At 43.1% G+C, this 27,808-nt stretch overlaps 1 protein-coding gene and 1 long non-coding RNA gene across 8 annotated transcripts in view; one reads left to right on the top strand and one right to left on the bottom strand.

Moving 5' to 3' along the window:
• MYLK (myosin light chain kinase) overlaps positions 1-20,393 on the top strand; it is a 279,456-nt gene extending 259,063 nt beyond the window's left edge. For 5 of the 7 annotated variants that reach the window (XM_060639759.3, XM_060639758.3, XM_060639757.3 and 2 more), the window contains 5 exons: positions 4,437-4,589; positions 7,455-7,578; positions 13,474-13,603; positions 15,036-15,167; positions 18,377-20,393. In XM_060639759.3, coding sequence (XP_060495742.2) covers positions 4,437-4,589; positions 7,455-7,578; positions 13,474-13,603; positions 15,036-15,167; positions 18,377-18,627 — 790 coding nt within the window. In that variant the 3' untranslated portion in view covers positions 18,628-20,393. Of the gene's footprint in view, positions 1-4,436; positions 4,590-7,454; positions 7,579-13,208; positions 13,320-13,473; positions 13,604-15,035; positions 15,168-18,376 lie in introns of those variants that run through there. The other 2 variants (XM_060639756.3, XM_060639763.3) reach the window with 2 other exon arrangements.
• Positions 20,283-25,751, bottom strand: LOC132683619 (uncharacterized). The gene is made up of 2 exons (XR_009612315.3): positions 24,112-25,751; positions 20,283-20,448 (listed from the first exon to the last, which is right to left on the bottom strand). It is a non-coding gene; the product is annotated as an uncharacterized LOC132683619 (long non-coding RNA).
• Between the last annotated feature and the right edge of the window lie 2,057 nt (positions 25,752-27,808).

The raw sequence follows: 27,808 nt of genomic DNA, 5'->3' as shown, positions 1-27,808 counted from the left end.
GAGCTGGGGCCATCCCCAACCAAAATCTAACTTCTGGGGACATGAGCCCAGTGAGCGAGGGAGAAGACCCAGTGCCCAAGCATCAGGTACATACTCAGACTTGGGGTTTGGTGCAGGGTTCTTCAGAGGGAACAGACAGCCCCACTAAAAGCTGCCCCTGCCCTCCCAGACATGCTCTCTGATTCCAGCTTCTGCATCCTCCAGGTGCCCTGAGCCCACGCCAGTCCCAGCCACGACTGCAGGTTTTTCTCTCCAGAGACGTGGGCTGTGGTTAGTGTGACTAACCCAGGGTGTCTACTTTCTAGGCCACTGCACAAAAGGATACCCAGTTCTTCCTCTGGGACCTGCCCAGCCCTCTCGAATCTTCCCACCGCACCAGAGAATGAGTATCTGAAGGCTAAAATGGGACAAAAGACTAACACCTTCCCAAGCACTCAGTAGTTCTGCTGGCAGATGTGTGGTCTGTTTCAATGGGCCATTCGTGCAGTGGGGTCACCTGCTGCTTGAAAAACACCATGAAGAAAGTATAGTGCAAGAGGCATTTCTGTACCTTTCTCTGTTCTGATGTTCTGCCCTGCAAGCAGAACAGTCGTGGGCATCAGATTCCATGGGTGACGTTTTGCTTCAGTGAGAGAGTAAGAATTAAATGAGAACACCCTGCAGTCATGACCTTTGTGACTTCTCAGCGACCATTAAAAATGAATGTGAAGACTGTGCACACACTTGTGAACAGCAATGTCAAGTGACAAGAAAAGTGGAGCATCTAAAAACTTGCCCACTCTGACTATAGTTTTGTAAAAACTAGATGAATCCATTGGTTACGTTGGGGAGGAAGAAAAAACTTTCCTCCACCTTTTTAGGTTCTTTTCTTGGAGGCCTGCAAATCAAACTGACAAGAGACAGATTAACACGAGGGGGAAAAAAGATGCATAGGAGTTCACAAAGAAATGTGATCCAAGAGGTGTTTAGATTTGGGGGCTTACATACTATTTTAACAAAGAGCAAGCGATTATTGTTGTTATTAGACAAAGGAAAGGGGTTTGGGGCTTCTGGAGGGGTAAATTGTGAGAAGGTGACTAGGAAATGTGTAGTAAATAAAGGTTGTTTTGCAAGGTCTGTTAAGATGAGTCTGTTTCTGGTAAAGGAGAAAACATTTTTACAAATGGAAATTTATGTCACTTTTTTTTTAATGTTTATTTATTTTGAGAGAGAGAGAGAATGAGTGAAGGAGGGGCAGAGAGAGAGGGGACACAGAATCTGAAACAGGCTTGACCTGGGGCTCTAACTCACAGACTGCAAGATCATGCATGACCTGAGCTGAAATCAGACACTTAACTGACTGAGCCACTCAGGTGCCCCGGAAATTTTGTCACCTTAATAAAAAAGAAATCATTGTCCTGCTTTTAGACAGAAAGGGAGGGCAAAGAGCTAATGCCTTCAGCTCAAAACAATCTTTATGCCAAAGTGGCATATTTTGGAGTGGCATATTCTGATCCCCTTCAGTTAAAAAATGAGATAAAACTAGGAAGAGAGGTGGATAGTTGTATTTTGAATGCTAATGTTATTATGTTTGTTGATTGGGTTGATCAACCCAACCATACATGATCCTTATGCAAATTCTAGTAATAAATAAAAAGTCCAAAAAAAATTTGTTAAGATCCTGCCAAATTCCACCACCAAGAAACATGACTGAAATTCCAACACTCTGTTTGTCATCATGCTCTGCGTATATTGCAAGTTTTATTTTAGAGACATACTCTTTAACAGGAGGAATTCTGTGGGAGCTCTGCCGGCAAGGAGCCAGCCAGGGCTGGGGGTATTTCAGATGGATGGGCTGCCAGGAAGGAGGAGCGAGGAGGCTCTCCCCAGCTGTGAACTTTACAGAGATTAAGCCCTATCTTTGCAGGATTGCAGTCCCTAATTAGGAAAGGAAGTTTACAGAAGGGGACGTTTCAGCATTCCACAGCAGGATTGTCTGCCCTTCTTGTAGTGGTTGGAATGCTGCAGGACTTTACCCCTCTTCATTTCAAACGGAAAATGGGAAGACCGGAAGAGGCAGATAGCTGACAAGCAAGGGTCAGGCTGCTTCTCCATGGGACTAGCTGAAGTCACACAGGATCAGGATCACAGAGATGGGGACAGCTGGGAGCTCCTAGGAATTCTAGCCCAGTACCCTTGGTGTAAAAAGGGGAAACTGAGGCCCAGAGATGGGGGAGGGAGTAGCATATAACCCCACAGACTCGGGAGTGGTACACTCCCACCCTTTCTTCATTGTCATGCAATCGAGAATAATTAGCGCCGTGCCTTCTTCAAGCAGAACAGAAATAAGACATTTTAATGCCATCTGCAAAACTGTTATTCTAAAACACCTATATATTGACCAGGGCAAGATCACTCACATTGCAAAAGTTTTCTTTTTTTTTTTTTTTTACAAAAGTTCTCACCAGAAGGTTCCCCCCATGGCAAGCTTGCCTCACAATATTTCAGTGGGTTTTGTTTTACAAAACTTGGTTTTCAGGTGCTATTACATTTCATAAGCTGAGTCTCTACATTATGAATGTAGAGACAGTTCCAGAAGGGTTTGTGTTATTGTTTATGACGATGGATTCATATGGATTTGGGAGGCAGGGACATTAGTGACGCCTTAGTTTGGAACACTGATGGCATGAGGGCCCTGGATCTATCTCATGGGACTCAGGTGGGATCAGGGCAGGACCAGCTACATAATTTGTGGGGCTCAGGGCAAAATAAAAAGGTGAAATGACTTGTTCAAATATTACTACAAGTTTCTGTATGACAGCAGAGTATTAAACCAACAGTGGGGCCTTCTAAGGGTGGGGCTCTGTGCATCCGGATAGGCCTGACTCCCATGCGGCCAGCCCCAGGTCAAGGCGAATGGCAGGGGGATGGCTGGAATGAAGAGGAGGTACACAGGAGTAAGAGGCGAGGCCAGTAAGCTGTAAATCTGTTCTCCTTGGCTTTGAGGTACTTTGTCTTACACATTTTATTTGGCTTACACTATTGGTAAATGTGTCACTCCCAAGGTCACAGATTAGTGAGCCCATGGGGGTGAACTGTACACAGAAGAAGCATGCAATATCCACAGTCACAGACAGAGCCCCTTCCTATGGACCAGGCCTCGTGCCAGAGCTGTAAACTATGGTTTACTTCACTGTCACAGGGGTGTTTATATAAAGGAGCAATGAAGATTTAGGCTCTAGATGCCTGGGTTTAGAGCTCACTGACTGAATCCTTGGGCAAGTTACCTAACCCCAATCAATGCCCATTTCCTCATCTGTTAAAGTAATGAGTAATGTTATAGGGTGGTGTTAAGATTGAATGAGTTCAGGGCGCCTGGGTGGCTCAGTTGGTTGAGTGTCCAGTTCTTGATTTCAGCTCAGGTCATGATCTCACAGTCGTGGGATCAAGCCCCATGTCATGCTCTGTGCTGAGGGTGAATCCTGCTTGGGATTGTCTCTCTCTCTCTCTCCCTCTGCCCCTCCCCTCCACTCATGCTTGCTCACTTTCTCTCTCTCTCTCAAATGAAAAAAAAAAAGATTAAAAAATGGAATGAGTTCATCTATTTTAAGCTGTTTGCCTAGTGCCTGGCACATAGTAAATGTTTGGTTAATGTTTGCTGCCATGATGATGTTGATGGAGGAGGAGAAAGAGGAAGACGAGAAGGAGAATTGGTACAAGTGGTGACTACTGTATAGTTAAGTAGTAGGTTCTCCATCATACAGAGAAGGAAAATGTCCAAGGTCACCCACAAATGAAAATACTGTGCTCTTTCCTCAGCTTTGGTATCTCTTAACGCAAGCTTTCTGGTTTGGCCTAAGTGCCTCAGGCTTACTGGTGTAGACAGATCACCAAACCCATGTTGCTGATTCAAAGTCTACTGTTTGTCCGAGCTTGCCAAGTGTCCTGAGTGTGCTGGGCCCTCTCATTGGTGCTGCCGGGTATGAAGATGAGAGGTAGAAGGGGGCAGGGACAGCGGGTGCAGTGGTGAGTGCTGTACCATGTGACCAGTCCCTGACGAGGGTGGCCACAGCACGGAGATAAAGGGAGCCGTGGAGAAGGTTCTGGGCCTTGAGGGAAAACAGAGGACAGGGAGAGGGGCTCTGCTGTGTACTGTGGAAGCTGTAAACTGAAGTAAATTCGTTCCCCTCAGCCTCACAGGCAGGTGGTGACAAGAGGCAGGTTACACCCCAGAAGTACAGTGAGCACTGAGAAGAGGCTGGGCCACAGAAGCCTGTGAGCTACACCCTCTCTCCTTTCCTCAGGTGGGAGGAGAGGCAGGCACAGGGGTATTAGGGGTACAGGGCTTTGAGGGCCCTCACCTTTGACCTCAATACTCACTTGGGGGGATCCTCCCACCCTACCTTTCCTGCCATCAGCCACTCCCATTCACCTCTTGTCCTGCTTTTATCTTCCAGGGTTAGTGGACTTTCCCCCTTCATGGGTGACAACGATAATGAAACCCTAGCCAACGTGACCTCAGCCACCTGGGATTTCGACGATGAAGCGTTCGATGAGATCTCTGATGATGCTAAAGATTTTATCAGCAATTTACTGAAGAAAGATATGAAGTAATGAGTTGAGATTTCCATCTTTACAGCTTCCCCACTCCCTGGACTGGTGTCCAGAAGCAGGCCCCTTCTCACTGAGGAGTGGAGGGCGGGCACTGCAAGAACGGGGGAGGCGAAGGGGGTCTTCCTAGGTCCCCCAGCTCCCTGGTTCCAAACACTCCACTGGTCTTTAGAAGCACAGAAACCCCACTTGAAAAGCAACACTTCATGGATGCTGCAGGGAGAGGGGCAGCTTGTGTGTGTGAATATTGACAACTTCTATTTTCTTGTGTGCTGTGGCCGGGGATGCCATGCTGAAACCTCAGCCCCTCTTCAGGGGTGACTCTGCAAGTACCCTATTGTGGACCTACTCATACCCCCAGGCTATTCTGGCTTGATGTGTTTTCCATATCTAAATTACTTAACAACTGATGGCCTGAACATGGTACCTTCTCCCGCTGGCCAGAGTGAGGCCGTGATTTCAGACCTCTGGCTCAGCTCTGTCCCAGCCTGCGCCCTTTCCCCCATTCACCACGCAGACTGTGCAGTTCCCCACCTCCACCCTGGGGGCTGCTGGGAGCTGCCGTTGTGGTTGGTGGAGGAACACATAAAACAGTTGCATAAGGTGCTCGGTAAGTGTCCCCATGAGAGAAGAGTGCAGCTGGGAGGCTAGAGCGGAATCCATAGGTGAGCACTCTCCCCTCGAGGGAACCTGCGGGATTACAGCAGGTAGGCTGGAGGCTGTGCCAGTATGGGGAAAGCTGGCCTGCCTGGGGGAAGGGAGCCGCAAGCTGTCAGGTGGGAGTAACTGGCCTATTGGGTGCCTGGCCCATTGTAAACTGGTGGCCAGATGAGGCAGGGTGTGGCTCCAGCCCCCTCCCCCCACCTCCCAACCCAAGTAGCATTTGGCACCAGGGAGCAGTTCTACACTTTGCCCTAGAAGAAGGGTGGTGTTGAAATAGGTCAGACACCAGAGGATAAAAAGGGGAAGGGCTGCCCGACTCCACAGGTAGGTGACTGCATTCGCCAGGTGACTTTATTATGGTGCAGGCTCTGCCCTGTCTGCCTGGCCCACAGACCCCTGGAGGCTACCAGTTATCTTGTTCCCCTCTGGGAGAAACCCTGTTTGGGACCAAGAGCACAGTTGCTAAAATAACAGTGTTGGAAGATCTCTCAGATGGCTCTGATTTTCTCGATATGTGTCCACCTCTCAGTCCTTTGTAACTACCTCAGGCCAAACTCCTCCAGAGGCTACATCCACACTCCTTCAGTGAGGCTGTCTTAGTGTTTTGCTCTCACAGCCTTTGTTAGAAATAGACATTACTCAGGTAGAATCTGGATGTTGTGGGGACCTAGGTTCCCTTCCAGTGTGAGCAATCCTTGCTCCCAAGATGCTTTGCAGAGATGCAGACCTCCTTCCTAATAACTCTGGTCCAGGATGGTTTTTGTCCACCAAGCTTCATTCACTGAAGATTTGGTAAATGGGGCAATATGGATATATCTGTTTTCTCATCTGACCTTGAATTAATTCAGTAATGAGCTGTACTAGACCCTCTGTGCTCATAAAATGGATTCACCAAAGAACTGATTTCAAATGTCAAGATACTCGATTCCTATAAACTCTTGAACTTAGCATCTCTTTAACAAGAAATCTCCACCTTTCAGCACTTTGAAAAATATTCATCTAGTATAAAATTAATGATGTAAGTTGTAGAAAATTTGAATATAGGAAAATTAAAATAATCCATGATCCTTTTATCTAAAGATCACTACATTTTGTTATACTTAGCAAATTTACTCATACTCGTTTTTCTTTTTAAAATTTTTTTTAACGTTTATTTAAAAAAAAATTTTTTTTTAATGTTTATTTATTTTTGAGACAGAGAGAGACAGAGCATGAACGGGGGAGGGGCAGAGAGAGGGAGACACAGAATCTGAAACAGGCTCCAGGCTCTGAGCTGTCAGCACAGAGCCTGACGTGGGGCTCGAACTCACGGACCGCGAGATCATGACCTGAGCCGAAGTCGGCCGCTTAACTGACTGAGCCACCCAGGCACCCCTCATACTCTTTTTTTCTATGTGTGTTAGCATCTGGTTCTTTGGACTTTATTAGTCCTATTATAACTAAGGTGATGGCCCTGAATTATTTCTAGATTCCCAGAGCTTTCAGAGAGATTAAATGAGTTTGAGTACAGTTTGTAAGGTTGTCATAATGCATAGATTGTATGCAGGACATACTTCTGAGTTTTAACAAGAAAAATCTGATACTCAACCACATCACAAGACATGAAAACTCAGTGATTCTCAGAGATTTAGGCTTCATGTTTTACCTTCCTTTCCACCAGATAGGAAGGCTAAAGGGCCCCTTCCCCACGTGACCAGTAGAATGACCCCACCCTAGAATATCTGCCCTCCAGCACTTAGACTTCTTTTTTTTTTTTTTAATTTTTAAACGTTTATTTATTATTGAGAGACAAAGCATGAGCAGGGGAGGGGCAGAGAGAGGAGGAGACACAGAATGGGAAGCAGGCTCCAGGCTCTGAGCTGTCAGCACAGAGCCTGATGCGGGGCTCTAACTCCCAAACTGTGAGATCATGACCTGAACCCAAGTCAGGCGCTTAGCTGACTGAGCCACCCAGGTGCCCGAGTATTAGACCCAAGGGCAGGTCATGAGACTCCACCTGCTTACTTGGTGGTTAGGCCTTAACACTAACCTATTCTGATCTAGTCAGTGTAACCCAGACCAAGAGAGGAAAAATGCCAGGAGCACAGTAACCCTGATCATGATGGATGGACCGAGGACAGGTGACCTCCCATTTCTGATCTAACCAGCAGTCTCTGAGGTCCCCTCCTGTTCAGAAATCCTCTGATCTCTGCCTCCATCAGAAACCGCCTGAACTGCACCCAGTGCCTTCAGCATCCGTGGCTAATGAAAGACACCAAGAACATGGAGGCCAAGAAACTCTCAAAGGACCGGATGAAGAAGTACATGGCAAGGAGGAAATGGCAGGTAATGAGGGAGTCACTTTGGACTTGGATGTTGCCGTTTACATTTGCTTTATTCAAGCTACCCTCAATCCAACAGTGTTTACATCTATCTTAAAATAGTCTGGGACCAAGAGTGACATTTCATGTCTTCGTGGCTAGGGATGAGCAATGTCATCTTTAAGACTTTTTGGCAACCCTGGAGAATGTGATCTCCTTAAAGGTAGTGGGATAGGCTTATATTTCTTTATAGTGAAGGAGGAGGGCATATGATCTACAAAGAGAGATACGGTCCCCACCCTTCTCCATAGGGAGATTATATGTTACTATGTGTCCTTGGGCGAGTGACAACCTTACTGTGCCTTCTTTTTCCCACCTGTAAAGTGGGGAATAATAGTGGCACCAACATCACACAGCATTATTGTGGGAAATACGGGAGATAATCTTCATCTGGCTTTGAGCAATTTGCGTGGCACATAGTAAGTGATTGAAAATAACACCAGTAGCTAATATTATGGCTGGCTGGCCATATGTCAGGGAACATTCAAAGCACTTTCTATGCAGTGAGTCTTTTAATCCTAGGAGGCAGGTACTATTATTATCCCCACTTTTCAGACAAACTGAGGCAGAGAACAGTTAGGAATGTTACTGAAGATCATGTAGCTAGTAAATGGAAAAGGATTCAAACCCAGAGCCTGGTTCCAAAGTACAGTCTTAACAATGACGTAAAATTGCCTCTGATTTTTAACAGATGCATGAAATTGTCATCCAAAACCATAGAGAATTTGTCATCAGCTGTTTTATTTTTATTATCACTATTAGTATTACAAAATTCCTGGGCTACTGGAGGGTACATGGTTTCGGTACTCAAGGAATGTATAGTGTAGTAGGGTACTGAAGCAAATGGACATAAAAGGACACCATGCACACCAAGAATCGTAAACAATCAGTATAGCCTACCATACCCATATATGTGAGTGTAGATGGGAGAATGGAGCCAGTCACACCAGAGGCTGGATGTGGTTGTGAGGAAATGCTGCCAGGGGCAGAACTTTGAAAGTGGTCATGGAAAATGGGCTGGAAGAAGAGAAGAGGGCATAACTGCACAGAGGAGAAAGCACAGAGGAACTCACCCTGACAGGAGCAGAGTCCTTTAGCTGGGCAGTCGGGGGAACTAGGGCATGTAAAACTTGTCTGTGTGGCAGAGAAAAAGGAGATCTCTGTTTTAGGGGCAACTGGGACGCTGGTAATTTACCATACGCGATGACTAAATCCTCAAAAAGTACAACTTCACATGGAGGGTGAGAGGAGCAGAGGCAAAGGGGCAGCTTTTGGGCATGTGGGTTTAAGGGACCACTTCCCCTGAGTGGCTCGGCCAGGACTCCCCCACGATGGGAGTCCGTTGTTGGTTAGTCCCCAGTGAAGGTTTAGGTGGACCTCCTGGCTCCCTCTCAAGTGCCAGGCGAGTTGGAACACCTGTGCCGCTTACCTTACCCTCTAGTGTCATTTGAATCCAGTGAAATCAGAGTAGCTGAGTTTCTAAAAAACAAAAAGGGGTCCACAAAACCTAAGTTGGCTTTATTAATGATCCAATGGCTGACAGATCTCAAAGAAATAGTGGTACTTCTGGCATGGATAGGGTGGCTGGTGTGGGGGTGGGGCTGTCCTCAGTGCAGTGAGTCTCTTTGGGGTCTGCTTGAATGATGAACCAAAGCCAGGGGGGGCCTAAACGCAGGGGACAGGAGCAGAGAAAAGGAAATGGGAGAGGAAATAAATGAAATTTTTTAATCTAATGGGTCAGGGAACAATAAATTGTGCTGATATTTTAAATTGCTTAAATTTTTTTCTTGTTGTTAACAGTGCTATTGGCCATAAGGTTTTCTGGAAGTGAGAAGGGAAAGAAAAGGATAGAATTCAGAGGAGAAACCTTAATTTCCTATCTTTTTGTTTTTAATGTTTATTCTTTTTTGGGAGAGACAGCACGAGTAGGGGAGGGGCAGAGAGAGGGGGACAGAGGATCTGAAGCAGGCTCTGCACTGACTGTAGACAGTCTTATGCAGGGCTCAAACTCACTGTGAGATCATGACCTGAGCCAAAGTCAGATGCTCAACTGACTGAGCCACTCAGGCACCCCTGATTTCATATCTTAACATAGGTAGGAGCATTTGGAAATGGTTTTTCCACAAAAATAGTGGTTAGGTTTCACAAAATTACACACAAAAGTAGTCTATAGAATCCCACGTGGCACATGATGTCCCTGAAGTGTAATTTCACTGATAATGGTTCAGCAGCATCTGACCATCCACATTTTTTACCCCAGATATCAGGACCTTAGCACACCTGGACCAGGGGGTTCCCTCTCAGAGCAGCTGAGGTTCTGTGTGGTCGGGAGCAGAGTGCCATGGGATAAAATGGGGTAGACTGTGGTGGAGGGAGAGGGCCAGGCGAGATACGGGTGGCCCAGAGATCTCTACAGTTGCACAAGAGAAGGTTCCTTGCTATCATCCTGATGTGGTTTCCATAAAAGGCCCGGGAGGAAGGAACTAACATGAGAGCAAATCCCTACAAGTGGGGCAACATCTAGATGACTAATCATATTATTGATCTTAGAATGAAGTTATTCTGAAAGAGGGTATGTTTTTTATTTGTATGAAAAGAATTTTCAAAAGATGTGATGAGCAGTAGCACTGAGGGTGAGTTGAGCAGGATAACAGGGCTTCTGCTTGTAAAACTGGAAGCTGGGGGTGGGGGGGATGGACTAAAAGGGTAAGGGGCATTAAGGAATCTACTCTTGAAATCATTGTTGCACTGTATGCTAACTAACTTGGATGTAAATTTAAAAATAATTAAAAAAAAAAAAAAAAAAAAAAACCAACCTGGAAGCTAAGGACTAGGAAGTAGAGGCCTGTGGGCAGCCATCTTTATTTTCTGAGAACCACAAAGACTTCTGCAGTATGGACCACAGGGCCATAGAGAAGAAAGCTTTTGACTCAGGATAGCAGAGAGTACTCTTGGCCATCACATTTGGATATTATGCACTTCTCAGAGAAAACTGGAGTCTTGGAGCTGGTGATATATATGTATGGTCTAGGATGGTTGGCTGGCTCCAGGGTGACCAACTTGCTCCAGTGTGCCAAGGTCTGTCTTGGCTTTAACCCTGAAAGACTCTCATTCTGGGAAACCCCTCAGTCCTGGGCAAACCAGGCCGGTTAGTCACCCTGGCTGGCTTTTCCAGGGGAGGGAGTCTGAGTGGCATTAGGGAGGCCAGTACAGACACCGCCCGCCTGGAGCACAGGAACCCAGCCTTGGCAATGGCCTTCAGACAAGAAAAAGACTTCCTCCAAACAAGGATGGAACTTGGGGAACTGAAACTTTCTTTCTTGGTATTCTAAAAATTTCCAGAAGTCTTAATAAAGCAGCAACCAATTTTCAGCTCAGAGTCATGAAACTTAAAGACTAGAACATATAGATATATATTTCTTTTCTAGTTCTGACAATTTCCCTACTGATTTTTTTTCATAAATTAGTTCCCAAAGATTGAATTCTGATGGAGATTATTTTTAAGATTTTCGTTACTAAGCACTTCTTACTTTTGTCCTTGTCTTAGAAATTATATGCTGTATCACTCCATCTGATGGAAAATTTCCTCCTATGTATAGCCTATTTGTTAATGTGTATATGATCCCTTCTCTGAAATATTCTCTTTTATCTGCCTTGTTCTGGTAACGTCATGTTAGTCATTTTGTTAGTGGAAGAGGAAAGACTTCCTTATTCCACACCTAAAGACAGTCCTGATCAGTCACAATCTGGGCATTTGGAATTAGGGAGCCCGTGGGCTACACAGTCACATGTATGAATCCTAGTCTTTCTGCAAAAGACTAGAGCTATAGGGAGATTTGAATCTTCTGGTCCAAGAACATGAGATGCACAGAGGGGAACTGATTTGCCCAGAGTCACACAGTAACATACCTTTGTTGAGAATGAACCCTCTCATTTGACAGACTCCTGGCCCAGGCAAACCAATCTGTGTTGGATAAAGGGAATCAAGAGCCAGAAGGGCTGGATCTGAGAGTTTGGCTGACCAGGAAATAGTCTGGTCTGACGTCAGCTCCATAGGGAGGGCTGCCATGGCTGGCACCTCCTCTTACCCATTCCTGAGGTCAGGATAAGCTCCCAGGGGAAGAGCTGGGTCTCCCCAGCTAGCACAACAAACAGGTCAGTGATGTCACCAGTAACCTCCTCTCCCAGAAGAGCAGAAAAGACTGCCAAGTGGGCTCAGTCTGCAGGTATTTTGCCTGCAAGGCCACAGTGCCTGTGCACACAGTTAAGTTGGTCATTTGCCATCTCTCACCTTTTTCCCCCACCCACTGTATCACCTCCACTTGGGGCTTTCTGTGCTCTGTTCAGAGTGACCCAGCTTCACCATGGTGACAGAGGGCCATAAACATTACCACACTGCAGTGATGTATGTGTGCAAGAGGGTGGATGGCCAGAGGGCAGAGCAGGATTGAATGTCCAAAGTGCATGAAAATAGTCTGCAATAAGGATGGCATGTGACAAACAGAAAAGTGGCTGTGGTCATAGCAGATCTCCACTTAAATCACACACACACACACACACACACACACACACACACACACACACACACCATTATGAGTCCCTAGTGCCCTGTAATCCTTTACTTTCAAAATAATCTTTTTTTCTGGAGATATACTGGTTTTCCTGATAGTCGAAAATTGTGAGGCTTTACTGAAATACTTGAGCGCATGAAGTTAGTTCAGGAGGAGATGGCTTTGCAGGGACAGTTTACAGTCCAGTAGATGAGTGCTAGCCACTGGCCTATGTACAGGCTGTTTCTTTTCTCTCTGAGCAGCCAGCCTGTGGTAATGTCTGCACTCTGGACATACAGTATCTGGGTGCCTAAAAAGATGTTTTGGGTGTAGGGGTGGAAAGAGTTGCTTATGCCTTAGTTTCTCACCTCGTCTTTCCACTGACCTTAGAAAAGGGGCAAGAAACTTCACTTGAAGGTGAGAAACATAGACACGATTGTGTATTATTGGGGATTTCCTGATCTAAATCCTGTGCTTGGTAGAATTTTCATAATACAAAGAAAATTTTCATCTCAAGTTCTGGCATCCTTTTCAGCAGAAATTCTCTCTTCTTCCAAGGTTCCTCATCTCAGAAAAGCAAAGCGCCGCTGCTTTTCATTTCTTCGGGCGCTTCTTTTTGATGGCTGGGTGTACATCAGGGAAGAGCACCCCTCCAGAACTTCACTGTGCATTCACAGACTTGTGCTGGGGCCACCCAGAGTGTTTCTGGAAATCTCTTAAGTATCTGAATCATAAACAGAACTAATGAGACCTTGGAGATCATCTTGTCCAACCCCCTTCTTATACAGAGAAGGAAACTGGAGCCCAGAGAGGTTAAGCGACTTGCCCAAGGTCAATGGAATGCTTTTTTTTTCCCTTTGCATCAGGACCTGTGGGATCCGTAGTAACTTTCTCTGGACCAATTAAAATCCTATTGCTAGTATTGTTTTACGAGAAACAGCCCCACTGGGCCTCGTCAGCAATAAGTCTTTGGAGCTGTCTCAGCCTGCAGTTGCTTTATATAAACTATCCCTTTTATGGGAGTTGAAGCACAGTATGAAAAGGGTTTTTGTCTCATGTTGACCTTGTTTAGTCACATTAACGCACACATTGGTTCCAGGCCCCATTCCATTCTCCGAACATCTTCTGACACGCTGATAGTGCTGAGCAGAGCAAGGTTGGGCTCACTCCTCTGGCAGAACTTCGGCACTGGGGAGGTCCTCATTTCAAGGACAGCTGCACCTCTGGGGCTAGGCTCTTTTCCCCGAGCCCCACTGCCCAACGGGAACCAGGGACACCGCCTGAGTCCAACGCCAGTGTCTATTTTCCAGAAAACGGGCAATGCTGTGAGAGCCATTGGAAGACTGTCCTCTATGGCAATGATCTCAGGGCTCAGTGGCAGGAAATCCTCAACAGGATCACCAACCAGCCCGCTCAATGCAGAAAAATTAGAATCTGAAGGTAAGGAGCTCCAGGAAGATTTGCTCTAGTTGGCAAGAAAGGAAGGGTTGAGGGATGGAGGGACATTTTGAGGTTTTAAGGGGGGTTTGGGTTTTTTTGATAATATAAACTATAAGGATAAAATTCAGAACTACTTTTAGGTTGCCCTAAAATTACTAAGTCTGCTAGTTATTCTTTAATTGTTCAACGTTAAGTTTAGCTACTTTCAGAGGGAAAGTTATTGTCTCATAGGACCAGGTGACCTCCGATGTTCTTTTCCCTATATTTTACATAAGAATTAGTGAAGACTTCATTAAAAGCTTCCTTTTTTCTCATTAGAAAAGTGAGATTTGTATACTGATAGGTAAACGTAAAAATCACATATAGTAGTATCTTTTTAAAAAATATCCTTCCATGTTCTTACTGCCTTTGTGTTTTTCTTTTTTTTAAAAAATGACCTTTAGTCCATATTCCTTTGGCACTTGTCACGATGCTGAAACATGCCGTTTGAATGGGGTAGACTGCGCGTGACAGGGCTCCTCCTGGAGACCAGTAGGGCCAGTTAGCTGTTTGCACACCACCTTTGAAATGCTGCCCCGACCATCTCCTCAGTGAAGGCTCTGGCCTCTTCCAAGCTCCAGGTGCATGCAGGGTCTGGCCTTTACCTTCTTGAGGCACCTCATTTGGCCAAAGACACCCCCCTAACTCCCGCTGCCTGGTGTTTTTGGCATCCAAAGGTGAGAAGCTAGGTCTAGATCCCTCTTGTGCATAAAAGCAGGGTAATTGGCGAGGCTGCTTGCTGGGCTGCTCTGATGCAGCTGGGGGCAGAGTCTGCAACACGTGGGCCTGGTCCCTCCTGATCCGCACTCCCCAGATGACCCAGAAATAGCCTGAAGGGAAGGGAGAGTATATAGGAGCCCCTCCAAGTCACAGCTTTTCCCTGGACCAATCCCAGATCCTCATCCGTAGTCATACACTGTGAAGGCAGGGTGAGTGTGGAGAACAGAACTACTGGTAAATCAAAGGCATGTCTAGGACCCCCTTTCCAAGGAGCAGGTAAAGGGCCTGCTGCTCTAGGAGGGAGGGCAAAGCAGGGACAGAGATTGGGACAGCTGGTGTGGTTTGTCCTTCTTCGATCCCTTCCACTGAATCCTGAGACAGCATGGAATGCAGCCAAAAATCCTTTTTAAAGATTATTTCCTTTTTCAGTGTGTCAGCATAAAGGAAGGAGGGAGTTCAAACATTTCCACAGTTTTGTCACAGTTCTCTCTTCTGCCAAAACCATGTGGCGGCAGGCCAACCTGTCCCCAGGAGAAAGGTGTACTTGACTCAATCCCCTAAGCCACATTATTTGCTGAATTACAGCAACTTAAAAAAAAAAAATCAACTTTTTTAAACCAGGGAAGAGAACAGGAAATGAAGAACTGACCGTGTTTCCTTCCCTGTCTCCTAGAAGATGTGTCCCAAGCTTTCCTTGAGGCTGTTGCTGAGGAAAAGCCCCATGTAAAACCCTATTTCTCTAAGACCATCCGTGATTTAGAAGTTGTGGAGGGAAGCGCTGCTAGATTTGACTGCAAGATTGAAGGTAAGTTGTAGCGGTTCTTCCCTTGACTTTGACCACACAAAAGTGTGGCGTGGTGGGCGGGTGGGCCCTGCTGTGTGCCCCAGGCAGAATGTCAGTTCTGGGCAGCCAGGACGCAAGCGAAGATAACTTAGTCAGGAGGAGTTGGCCCACTGCCCCCACTCAGCCTCCTGAAGGTTGGTGCCGTTCAGTGACTCACCTAGGGCGCCTCTGATATTCTACGTATTCATATCAACCACTGATGTGAGTGGCTCATCACAGACCTATTTGGCTATGGAAGAGGCTTAATGAAATGAGCTTTGCAGGCTTCTGGGAAGCCTGTGAACTGCCCACAAGAAGCTTCAAAGGAAGGCTGGCATGAAGAGGATGTGGAGTCGGAGGCCCTTCTGCTCAGCTGTGGGCTGTGTGAACTTGGGTGGTGATTTAACTCTTCTGAGCCTCTGGCCCTTACCTGATGATGTCTAATGCCTGAGTCATTCTGGGGATGCTGGGAGAGGACATAGGTGAAAGGGGGAAACCTTTTACATCTGTTCAAGGTGTCATGGAGTCCAGGAAAAAGGTGTGGGATTGGCAAGTGCAGAGACTGAGCATGCAATGTGACTTCATTCACATTCAATGTGAGGGAAGCTGGGATCCAGACGCCTATGCCATCTTCCCCATGCTGCTCCGCCTGCCAAGAATAATGTGGCAGCAGAATTGAGTTGCCAGTGCTCAAGAGAACTTAAGGGATCTTAGCATAGCACCTGAGAAATTAGCAATGTTGGTGACACAAAGCATTTCAGTTTCCACAGACTGCAACATTCTAGAAAGATAAGGGCAAAAAAAGACAGGTTCTTTGCTTCCAGTTTGTGACTACTGCATGCCAACTCAAGTGGAGGGTTATCTCCCATTTGAGTCTGACCAAATAAAGCACAGAAGTTCATTAAGCAACTTTACTAAGGCTGCATAGCACAGGACAGCAGTCAGAACAAATCGTGCCTCCTACAGTTTAAAATTCTCCAGCAGTATGACTAGATAATGCCTTTTGGGTAAAGCAATCCAAAGTGAAGAATGGAAACAGTTTATTTCCTGCATCATTATATTCTCAAACTGCCTTGTAAATGCAGTGCCTATCATAATCTTTCTCTGTTCTCATTCAATTAAAAAAAAAAAAGGTGGATGTGTTGCCTTTGCTAGTGTGGAAGTGTGCAGATTGGGGGGCGCTGCGAGAAGCTCCGAATTCTCTCCATCACCACACTGTTTTTGGTCTTCTGAAGTTCTTTTTCCTTTTTTTCCTTTTTAAACATTATTACAACATAATGATTATCATCTTTGTACTTTTCTGTCTGGGATTATTCCTTCATATTTGCATAACTTCCACTGGAACACTGAGAAGGAATTAAAGCATATGGAGGCAGTTTTGATAAAAACAAAATTCTACTTGAAAAGAATGTTAGAATTCTTAAATTCTTTTTTTTTTTTTTTAAGTTTACTTAGAGAGAGAGAGTGAGCAGGGGAGGGGCAGAGAGAGAGAGGGAGAGAGAAAATCCCAAGCAGGCTCCGTGCTTTCAGCTTGGAGCCCGATGCGGGGCTCGAAATTATGTACCACAAGATCATGACCTGAGTCTAAACCAAGAGTCAGACGCTTAACCGACTCAGCCACCCAAGCGCCCCTAGAATTCTTAAGTTCTTATGTGTAATTTTTTTCCTATAAAAATATTTCTCCCAAATTTAAGAACAACTCAGATTGTATAAATATATATATGTGTGTGTGTGTGTGTGTGTGTGTGTGTGTGTGTGTGTGTGTGTATTTTAAGTTTATTTATTTTGAGAGAGAGAGAGCACAGAGGAGGGGTAGAGAGAGAGAGAGGGAGAAAGAGAATATCAAGCAGGCTTCTCACTGTCAGCACAGAGCTGGACATGGGGCTCAGTCTCATGAACCATGAGATCATGACCTGAGCTGAATGAAATCAAGAGTTGAATGCTTAACTGACTGAGCCATCCAGGCGCCCCTGTATATTTGTAAAGACCTATATGTGTGTGTGTATATATATCATATATAATACATACATATGATGTGTGTATGTGTGTGTATATATATATATATATATATATAATATTTTTTAAATGCTGAACTTTGCATAAACATGACTAATTTATAAAATGAGGCTAACCCATGTGGCCAATTTCCAGTTATCCATAAGTAGTTTATCTGTCTTTGGATCAGACTAAAACAAATAATGGCTTTTCTTTTAAGCAATATTATCAGCTCCTCTAATTTATTATAGAGCTGTTATTAGCTTTGAGTTATAATTTACATACCATAAAATTTACCTATTTTATGTATACAGTTAAATTATCTTCTGTTAGATTTACAGAATTATGCAATCACACAACCAATTTTAGAATATTTCCATCATCTCCAAAGATCTCTCGTGCCTATTTGCTTTTTTTTTTATTTAAAAAATGTTTTTTAATATTTATTTATTTTTTAGAGAGGGAGAAACTAGCAGGGGAGGGGCAGAGAGGGAGGGAGGCAGAGAATCCGAAGCAGGCTCTGCCCTATCAGCACAAAGCCCAAACTCATGAACCGTGAGATCACGACCTAAGCCAAAGGTCGTGCTCAACCAACTGAGCCAGCCAGGCACCCCGAACTTAAACACATTTAAATAAAAAATAAGAGAACAGGGGCGCCTGGATGGCTCAGTCAGTTTAGTGTCTGCCTTCAGCTCCAGTCATGATCTCATGGTTTGTGAGTTTGAGCCTCTCTGCTGTCAGCACAGAGCCTACTTCAGATCCTGTCTCCCTCTCTCTCTGCCCCTCCTCCACTCGTGCTTTCTCGCCTTCTCTCTCAAAAATAACTAAACATTAAAAAAATTTATTTAACTATTATACAAGAAATTTTCTTTTCGTCCAAGGACCTATTTATTTAGCTCTAGGAGTGCAGTTGGAGTCAAGGCTGTGTTCCAGGTAGTACTCTAGATCTGTATAAAGGTGGGAGGCAGTACAAGCCCCACGTGGATGGTAAGTGACATGACTATATGACACCTTTTTTTGCGGGGTTTTGGATATCAGTATTTACAATATATGCCCATATCCAAATGTAAATCTCAAAACAAATGCTAAAAGCCAACATCATGATACTTTCCCTGTACCCCGTTAATCAATAGAGATTGCTTACGAATTGCTTGCACGAATTGATAAGAAACTTGTGTTCCCTCCCTGTGCTGCAGGATACCCAGACCCTGAAGTTGTCTGGTTCAAAGATGACCAGTCAATCCGGGAGTCCCGCCACTTCCAGATAGACTACGACGAGGATGGGAACTGCTCTTTAATCATTAGTGATGTTTGCGGGGATGATGATGCCAAGTATACCTGCAAGGCTGTCAACAGTCTCGGAGAAGCCACCTGCACAGCAGAGCTCATTGTGGAAACCATGGAGGAAGGGGAAGGGGAAGGAGAAGAGGAAGAAGAGGAAGAGTGAAAGCCAGAGAGAAGCAGTTTCTAAGTCGTCTTACAAAGACTATTTCTCTAAAGCTCAAAAAATCCAAGATAGTAAAAGCACCTAGTGTGATAGATTATTTAGTTAGGTCTTTTGGGGGTTGATTGTTCAGCAACAGCAGTTGACACCTAGCAGCAGTTATTGATGGGCATTAATTTGAATTAGCTGGCACCTTAAGATACTACCAGTAACTTGCCTGATCAGTTGATTTTAAAGAGAAAGTAACCAAAAGAAATCTTTATCTGGGTAAGGTCATAAATTCCCTAACTGAAAGCACTCATGAAAAATAAGGCCCTGTGGTCACAGCCCAGAAGGTCCCTGGAGACAGAGATCTCTCTCTCCCAGCTCCTAACTGCAGAGAACCGAGTCTCCTCCAGCCCTGCAGCACACCATTCTGAGAGCAGTTGAGCCATTGGAACATATGAGGCACATTTTATTCCAAAGTATACTGTACACATTCAAACTTCATTTCTCTCCCCTGATATATCTACCCGTTTTTCTGGATCTGAATTTGCCATGAGTTTAAGCACTAAGGACATTATGCTTCTTAGATTCTGAAGACAGGTCCCCTGCTCATGGGTGGCTGGCTTCTTTAGGAGAATAGAATCTCTTTTCTTCCAAAATCAGTAGGAAATCTAAACTTATCCCCTCTTTGCAGATGTCTAGCAGCTTCAGACATTTTTGTAAGAACCTGTGAAAAAAAAAAATCCTTGCTAATGTGCTTTTCTTCTGAAACCAGGATTCGTATTTGTGCTGTTATAGAAGATCAGCTCTGCATGTGTGGTAAAGATTTCTGTGTTTGAATGTATGAAAAACCAGTTTCCTAAAAAGTTAGTCTTAATTATTTATTGGCCGCTGTGAAACAGATTTCAACTGATGAAGGGCTGTAGAACTGCACATACTTTGGAATCTCCTTCAGGGTAGTCTGAGTTTAACACGCCTTCAATTCTAAACACTCTCCAGAGGACTCTACCTACCTTATGGGTTCCACGATGTTTTCTTCTTGAATGTGCATCAGTCATGCCTTGCCCCCCAGCCTTCAAATGTATTCTTAGACCTGATAAATGCACTCAGACTTGCATCTTTAGAAATTTTTCTTTCACTACATTGGCACTTAAATTTTTCTTTATAAACTTTTTGAAGGTCATAAACAAAGACTATAAACTAATATGCCTAATACATTTCCTCTGAGTGTGTGTGTGTAACATTCCAAATACTTTTTTCTTTTCCACTGTTTGTAAAGTGCAGCAATTTAATATTTGAGGGGACTTTTTAATAGTTCCTCAAGAACCAATTTGAAACGACTTCAGTGCAACCCTACACAGGATCAACTTCAGAACTTTGATAGTAGTCTTATGTTACCTTCCATTCTATTTTTATCTGCTTTTTGCTGCTAGTTTCAAATTTGCCAGTATTTTTTCTTTTTGCTTTTTTAGCAGTTACAATTTTTTCATAATAGCCACAGTATTGCCACGGTTTATAATAAAGGGTTTTAAAATTTGATTTAGAGCTTTTGAAGCTTTTCTTCACTTAACTGTGTTTAGAAGACTATAACCTTTGTGTGCATGTATGTTGTGTGTGTGTGTGTGCATGTGTGGTGTGTTTGTTACAGATTTTTAATGTCTTGAAATTGTGTTATGTTCTCGCAGTTTATTATGCCATCAGAATGGTAAATGAGAACACTACAACTGTAGTTAGCTCACAATTTTTAAATAAAGGATACCACAGTGCATGCTGTTTGTTCAGTCTCTGCAGCCTCCTCTTTCTTGCCATGTCACCAGCTGTAGACTACCCTGATGGATCCTGGAAACAAACAAATGTTGTGCTGCATGAATGGCTTAGATGGTTGTGATTCACTAAGGAACAGGATGACTGACGTAGTTCTTGTTGCTAATAGGCAGCTTGATTTGCACATGTTCAAAATTTCTCTTGAGTGTCATTTGGTTCAATTACATTCTACAGGTATTTAATATCTATAGGATCCTCATAATGCTAAAACCTATATGACATTTTTGGCATGTGACAAAATCATTATCATCATTAATATTATTTACCAGGGCTTGGTTTGCATTTGTAACGTTGGTGCAGTTTCTTACTGGCAACCAAGTTCCATCTTTCCGTGTCTTGACATTGAAACATTTGTTAGGAGGAAATTCCTGATAATGCTCCTGCTTTATAGGAAATCTGTTATCAGATGGTGAGCCTCTTATGTCTTGAGTGTTCAAACAATATTATAGATACTCTAGAAACAATCAAGACATGCTAATAAATATTGGACTAGATCATTCTATGATTCTATGGTATAGTATGGAAGGAAACAATCCATTGGTCAGTTAATATTTAATTTTTTTCATTTTTTAAAGGCATTTACAATCCACAAATGTTCCTAGTGAGGAAATTACTAGTTTTAAAGACAAGGATTTTTTATTCCTTGCTAGGGAAAAATGTACCATATGTGTTCTGCACCAGGAAAAATAAATACATTTTCTCCCATTCCATTTTCATCCCAAACATATAAAAATCCATTGGTTGCTGCTTACATTGCAGAACTTCATATTAAATGATATTTCTGTGTGTAATTAAAAAGACATGCTATTGGGGCGCCTGGGTGGCTTGGTCGGTTAAGCGTCTGACTTCGGCTCAGGTCATGATCTCACGGTCCGTGAGTTCGAGCCCCGCGTCGGGCTCTGTGCTGACAGCTCAGAGCCTGGAGCCTGTTTCAGATTCTGTGTCTCCCTCTCTCTCTGCCCCTCCCCTGTTCATGCTCTGTCTCTCTCTGTCTCAAAAATAAATAAATGTTAAAAAAAATTTTAAAAAAAGACATGCTATTGTCAGCTCTAACTTTATATAGTCTTTTTTTCTTTTTTAAAGCCATTTTCTTTTTTAAATTTTTTAAGTTATTTTTGAGAGAGAGAGAGAGAGAGAGAGAGACAGAGCATGAGTGAGGGAGGGGCACAGAGAGAGGGAGACACAGAATCCAAAGCAGGCTCCAGGCTCTGAGCTGTCAGCACAGAGCCCAATGCAGTGCTCGAACTCATGAACCTGAAGATCGTGACCTGAGCCGAAGTCGGACGCTTAACCAACTGAGCCATCCAGGTGTCCTGAGTCTTTTTTTCTTTTTAATCAAAGTGTTTGAGTTTTTTACTTTTCACATTTTACCTGCTTTTAATAAATCTATGCTAATGAGTATCAAGGAGATAAAGGATAATTCTAAAGAAATTCAATTCTCCCACTTTTTAAGAAAACACAAGGTAATACTACTTTCTTTACCCCTTAGGAACTCCTCCATATTTTGAAAGGGAGGCTAATATCTGTGCCAGTCACTACTGAGGCTCTTTGCCCCCTGGCACAGCTTTGCTGGCTCCCTGGCTAGATGGGGCTGTGACTAGTCCTGGTCAGTAAGCTGTGAGTAGAAAGTGATGTGCGTCCCTTCTGAGCCAGAGGATTTAAGTACTAGTGCAAGACTCTCCATGATGACTGGCAACATGTGAGATGGTGACTACTTTATCTGCCTGGGTCCCCAGCCAACCCCAAATGGGCATATAACACAAGTAAGAAATAAATCTTTGTTCTTATAAATCACGATTTTAGGGTTCTTTGTGGCTGCAACATAACAGACTATCCTGTTACAAGGTCATCACTGTATTCTAGATCTGTTCTAATAAGGTAGCCATGAGTCACAAGTGACTAAACAACTTAAAACTCAATTCCTCTGTTGCACTAGCCACATTTAAAGTACTAAATAGTCGGTGCATCTGGGTGGCTCAGTCAGTTAAGCGTCCGATATCAGCTCAGGTCATGATCTCATAGCTCGTGAGTTGGAGCCCCGCGTCGGGCTCTGTGCTGACAGCTCAGAGCCTGGAGCCTGCTTCAGATTCTGTGTCTCCCTCTCTCTCTCTGCCCCTCCCCTGCTTGCTCTCTCTCTCTCAAAAATAAATAAGCATTAAAAATGTTTAAAAAAATAAAGTACTCAATAATCAGGTATGACTAGTGGCTACCTTATTGGACAGCACAGATTAAAACTTTCCGTAAAGTTCCATCAGCACTGTTCTAGATGAATTAGGAATAAACAAGAACTCCAAATTTTACCCTAACCGTGCATATTACTTTTCAAATTACTGTGAAATGAAAACTTAAATGTTTGTATGAAATCAGTCTGGAGAGCATGGTCCATAGTTTCACCAATTATATTGAATAATCGACTTTATACCTAGGTTATAGTTTTTGATTCACTGCTTATATTCATATATATTTTTTTACTTTTTAAAACATTTTAAAAGTACCAATTCTGTGTTTCTCACCACAAAATCTAAATAGACCTGTAATTCACAAGCAATTACGAGACTACTTGGGATACCGAACAACCAGCTAGGACAAAAATCTCCAGTGTTTTTGGAACATGGAGCTACTTGAGATAGGGGAGCTTGCAATGGGGACATATGAGATAGATGCACAGGAGAGACAGGGTCACTAACACAGGATTTCCTTGACAGTGGACCAAAAGGAAGGTGGGAGGGGCCATTGCAACAGCTGCAATCATTTAACTTCAGTGGCTTCGTTCATTGATATTGGAAATATCCAGGAGATCTGCAGTGTTTGGAGACATCAAATTTCTAACTGCTGCTTCCTTGAAATTTCAGCCCACAGGCCCCACTGTGTTCCAAAGGCTAACATTCTGCAGCAAGGGCTCCACGTCAGAGACCATAGCCCCAGTGGCGACCACATGGAAATGTATGATAAATCTTCACAAGACATTATTGGACTCTCTGAGACTAGATTTCTTCTAGATGGAGATAACTAAGGAGAAGGAAATTATAAAGTAACCTGTCAATTTGGTCATTCACACTTATTAGCTTCTTTTGGGCAGACAGAAGTAGCCTCCAATAGTTAAGAGATAAGTTGAGCTACAGGGCTCCTCCACCATCTTATCTCAGATGGTGTGTTAAAGTGAAAGATGGCCTCGGTCCAAATATGTCATTTATTAGCAAGTAGTCCTACAACCTATTCTGCAAGGTCTGTGAAGTCGCAGATCTCTCTCCAGAAAGTACCTGACCTGTTCACTGAAGACAGATGCTGCAGGATACTAGGGTAGGATTTACCTAATCTGGTTAATCAGCCAAGTGAAGTCAGTTCCAGCTGGACTTCTTATTGGAGCTGTATCTCGTGCCTCAGTTTCTTCATCTATAAAATGAGAGTAATAGCTCTTCTCTAGTAGTTGTTACAAAAATTAAATGAGGGGCGCCTAGGTGACTCAGTCGGTTAAGCATCCAACTCCTGACTTTGGCTCAGGTCATGATCTCACAGTTCGTGAGTTCGAGCCCCACATTGGGCTCTGTGCTGACAGTGCAGAGCCTGCTTGGGATTCTCTCTCTCTCTCCCTGCCCTTACCCTGCTCGCTCTCACTCTCTCTCAAAATAAATGTTTTTAAAAAAATTTTTTTTAATTAAATGAACTTATGCACATTACCTGATCCTGATGGTAAGCACCTATTTTTTCTGGCACTCAGAGATGCTAAGATGTGTCAGAAACATGCTCTACCCTCAAGAAATTGTACTCCTGCAGAAACAAAATACGTATGTGAAAAAGTTATATACTAATGAAAGATGAAAAGAACTATCTAAATTCACCTACCTCCCACAAAAAGGACCTTTGAATCCGAAAGTGCCCATGCAATTGTACAAAAAATAATTGCTGTGAGTTTAGGAAATGCTACAACTGCCCTTTTGTTCTAAGGGGAAAGTTTTAACTCCCAGTCGCTACTCTCCTCTTCATAGTCAAAAGAGAAAAACTCATCTACCTTATGAGTCTTATTTCACAATTAAGAGGAAATTTCTCAGAGTTACTTCACTTGAATACCTTTATCCCAAAGAGTTCCCTAATTTTTTTCTTTATCTTTGATCTATCTGCCATTTAAATAACACCAACTCCCATGAAAAAAACTGTAAACGTCAATAGCTCTATACAGGCAGGACGGGGAGGGTGGGAAGCATGTGGCAAAATAACTACGGTCTGATTTGCTAAATGAGGAGTATGTTATAGAGATAAACATAGATTGATAATTACTAAAAAAAATCTTAAGGTCACCTTTTTTTTTTTTTTTTTTTTTTGATATAACAAGCATTATCTTTGGGTGGTACCTTCCAGTTTATAGAGTGCTCCTCTATAAAAATCAATAGCTCCTTTCATTTTTTTAAGTCATTTAATCTTTTTGTTATCATGATAACTGTCCCTTTTAATCCCCATCCCCTACTTCCCCTATCCTCCCACCCACATATCCTGTGGTAACTATCAGTTTTTTCTCTCTGGTTAAAAGTCTATTTCTTAGAGGGCCTGGCTGTCTCATTTGGTACAGCATGTGACTTGATCTCAAGGTCATGAGTTCAAGCCCCATACTGGGCATGGGGCCTACTTAAAAAAAAGATTTAGGGGCGCCTGGGTAGTTCAGTCGGTAAGCATCCAACTTTGACTCAGGTCATGGTTTGTGAGTTCAAGCCCTGCATGAGGCTCTCTGCTGTAAGCACAGAGCTGCTTCAGATCCTCTGTCTCCCTCTCTGCCCCTCCCTTGGTCACTCTTTCTCTCTAAAAAAATAAATAAATCAACGTTTTGGTTTTTTTTAATTTTTAAAAATTGGTTAAGAGTCTGTTTCTTGGTTTCTCTCTTTCCTTTGCTCATTGGTTTTGTTTCTTAAATTTTACATATGAGTGACATCATATGGTATTGGTCTTTCTTTGACTTATTTTGCTTAGCATGATACTCTCCAGCTCTCTCCATGTTATTGCAAATGGCAAGATTTCATTATTTTTTTATGGGTGAGTTATATTCCATTTTGTGTGTGTGTGTGTGTGTGTGTGTGTGTGTGTGTGTCACATCTTCTTTATCCACTCATCTATTAATGGGCTCTTGGGTTGCTTCCATAGTTTGGCCGTTGTAAATAATGCTACAATAAACAGAGGTGCATATATCCCTTTGAATTAGTGTTTTTTGTATTTTATGGGTCAATACCCAGTAGTGCAATTTCTAGATTGTAGGGTATTCTATTTTTAACTTTTTGAGGAACTCTACACTGTTTTTTCCACAATGGCTGCACCAATTTGTATTCTCACCAACAGTGCAAGAGAGTTCATTTTTCTCCACATCCTTGCTAATACTTCCTTCTAGGAAGGATACTATAAAATAATGAAGGGGACAACCCAACAAGAGGATATAACAATTGTAAATATTTATGCACCCAAAATGGTGGCACCCAAATATATAAAACAGTTAATAACAAACATAAACAACCAATAATAAGGGGCGCCTGGGTGGCTCAGTTGGTTGAGTGTCCGACTTCGGCTCAGGTCATGATCTCACAGTCCGTGAGTTCGAGCCCCGCGTCGGGCTCTGTGCTGACAGCTCAGAGCCTGGAGCCTGCTTTGGATTCTGTGTCTCCCTCTCTCTCTGCCCCTACCCCACTCATGCTCTGTCTCTCTCTCTCTCTCTCTGTCAAAAGTAAATAAACATTAAAAAAAAAATCTTTAAAAGATAATCGATAATAATATAATAACAGGGTATTTTAATACCCCACTAAATGATGGACAGATCATCCAAACAGAAAATCAACAAGAAAACAGTGGCTCTGAATGACACACTGGACCAGATGGATTTAACAGACATATTCAGAACATTCCATCCTAAAACAGCAGAATACACGTTCTTTTCAAGTACACGTGGAACATTCTCCAGAACAAATCACATATTAGCCACAAACAAATCTCAACAAATTCATAAAAACTAAAGTCATACCATGCATCTTTTCTGATTATAACACTATGAAACTAGAAATTAACCACAAGAAAAAATCTGGAAAGGATATAAATACATGGATGTTAAATAACATACTATTAAACAATGAATGGGTCAAACAAGAAATCAAAGAAGAAATCAAAAATTACATGAAAACAAATGAAAATGAAAATACAATGGTCCAAAATCTGGGATATGGCAAAAGTGGCTCTAAGAGGAAAGTGTACAGGAATACAGGCCTACCTCAAGAAGCAAGAAAATTCTCAAATAACCTAACTTTATACCTAAACGGGCTAGAAAAAGAATAAACAAAACCAAAACCATCAGAAGGAAGGAAATAATAAAGATTAGAGCAGAAATAAGTGATATAGAAACTAAAAAAAGAAACAAAAAAAACACAGTATAACAGGTCAATGAAACCAGGAGCTGGTTCTCTGAAAAGATCAACAAAATTGATAGACTTCTAGCCAATTTAAAAAAAGACAGAGGACCCCAAATAAACAAAATTACTAAAGGAAGAGGAGAAATAACAAGCAATACCACAGAAATACAAACAATTGTAACGATATTATGAAAACCTATATGCCAACAAATTGGACAACTCAGAAGAAATGGATAAATTCCTAATTTTTTTTTTTTTTTTTGAGGAAGAAAGAGTGAGAGAGGGAGGGGGGCAGAGAGAGAGGGAGAAAGAGAATCCCAAGCAGGTTTCATGCTGTCGGCCCAGAGCCCAATACAGGGCTTGAACCCACAAACCATGAGATCATGACCTGAGCCAAATTCAAGAGCCCCACGCTTAACCAAATGAGCCACCCAGCACCCCAAATTCCTAACTTTTAATTGATGTTTACAAAAGTTAATTCACATTGACTTGTTTCTGACTGCATATTAACTACAGAACAAATAGGGCTTTGCTAGGTAGTCCCAGGAAAAGGCTGGGTAGATATCTTTTTTAAAGTGTCTAGAAAGCTCAAAATGGAGGATCCTATTTTCTGGAGAATCAGAAGACCAAGGGCTTAGAAAATGAGAAGCCACCATAGTAGGAGTGAGGGCCAAACAGGACCTACTGAAAATAAGCAGTAGCTCTGCTCTCTTTGGAACCCACACTAAGCTGAGAGTAAAAGGATAGTAACTTTTTTTTAAAGCTCTAAACCCTTCACAGACAAATATGGGAGAAGACAAATGAAAATAACAGATTTTTGGAAGACAGAAAGCAAAAAGATAAATGGGCACCTGACTTAGAGCACAGAAGCTGAAACCTGACTTCCTACAGAGAAGGAAGCCATAGAAAGCAGGCCAGTTTTGTCCTCAAGAATTCCTAAAACGCTAAAGACTGGAGGAACCCGGTACGTATGAGGGGGTCCTTAAAGGGGATATAAG

The sequence above is a fragment of the Panthera onca genome, chromosome C2 (assembly GCF_046562875.1).
Source record: "Panthera onca isolate mPanOnc1 chromosome C2, mPanOnc1 haplotype 2, whole genome shotgun sequence".
Taxonomy (NCBI): domain Eukaryota; kingdom Metazoa; phylum Chordata; class Mammalia; order Carnivora; family Felidae; genus Panthera; species Panthera onca.
Note: the sequence above shows the minus strand (reverse complement) of the source record. Positions and strands in the feature narration are given on the sequence as shown.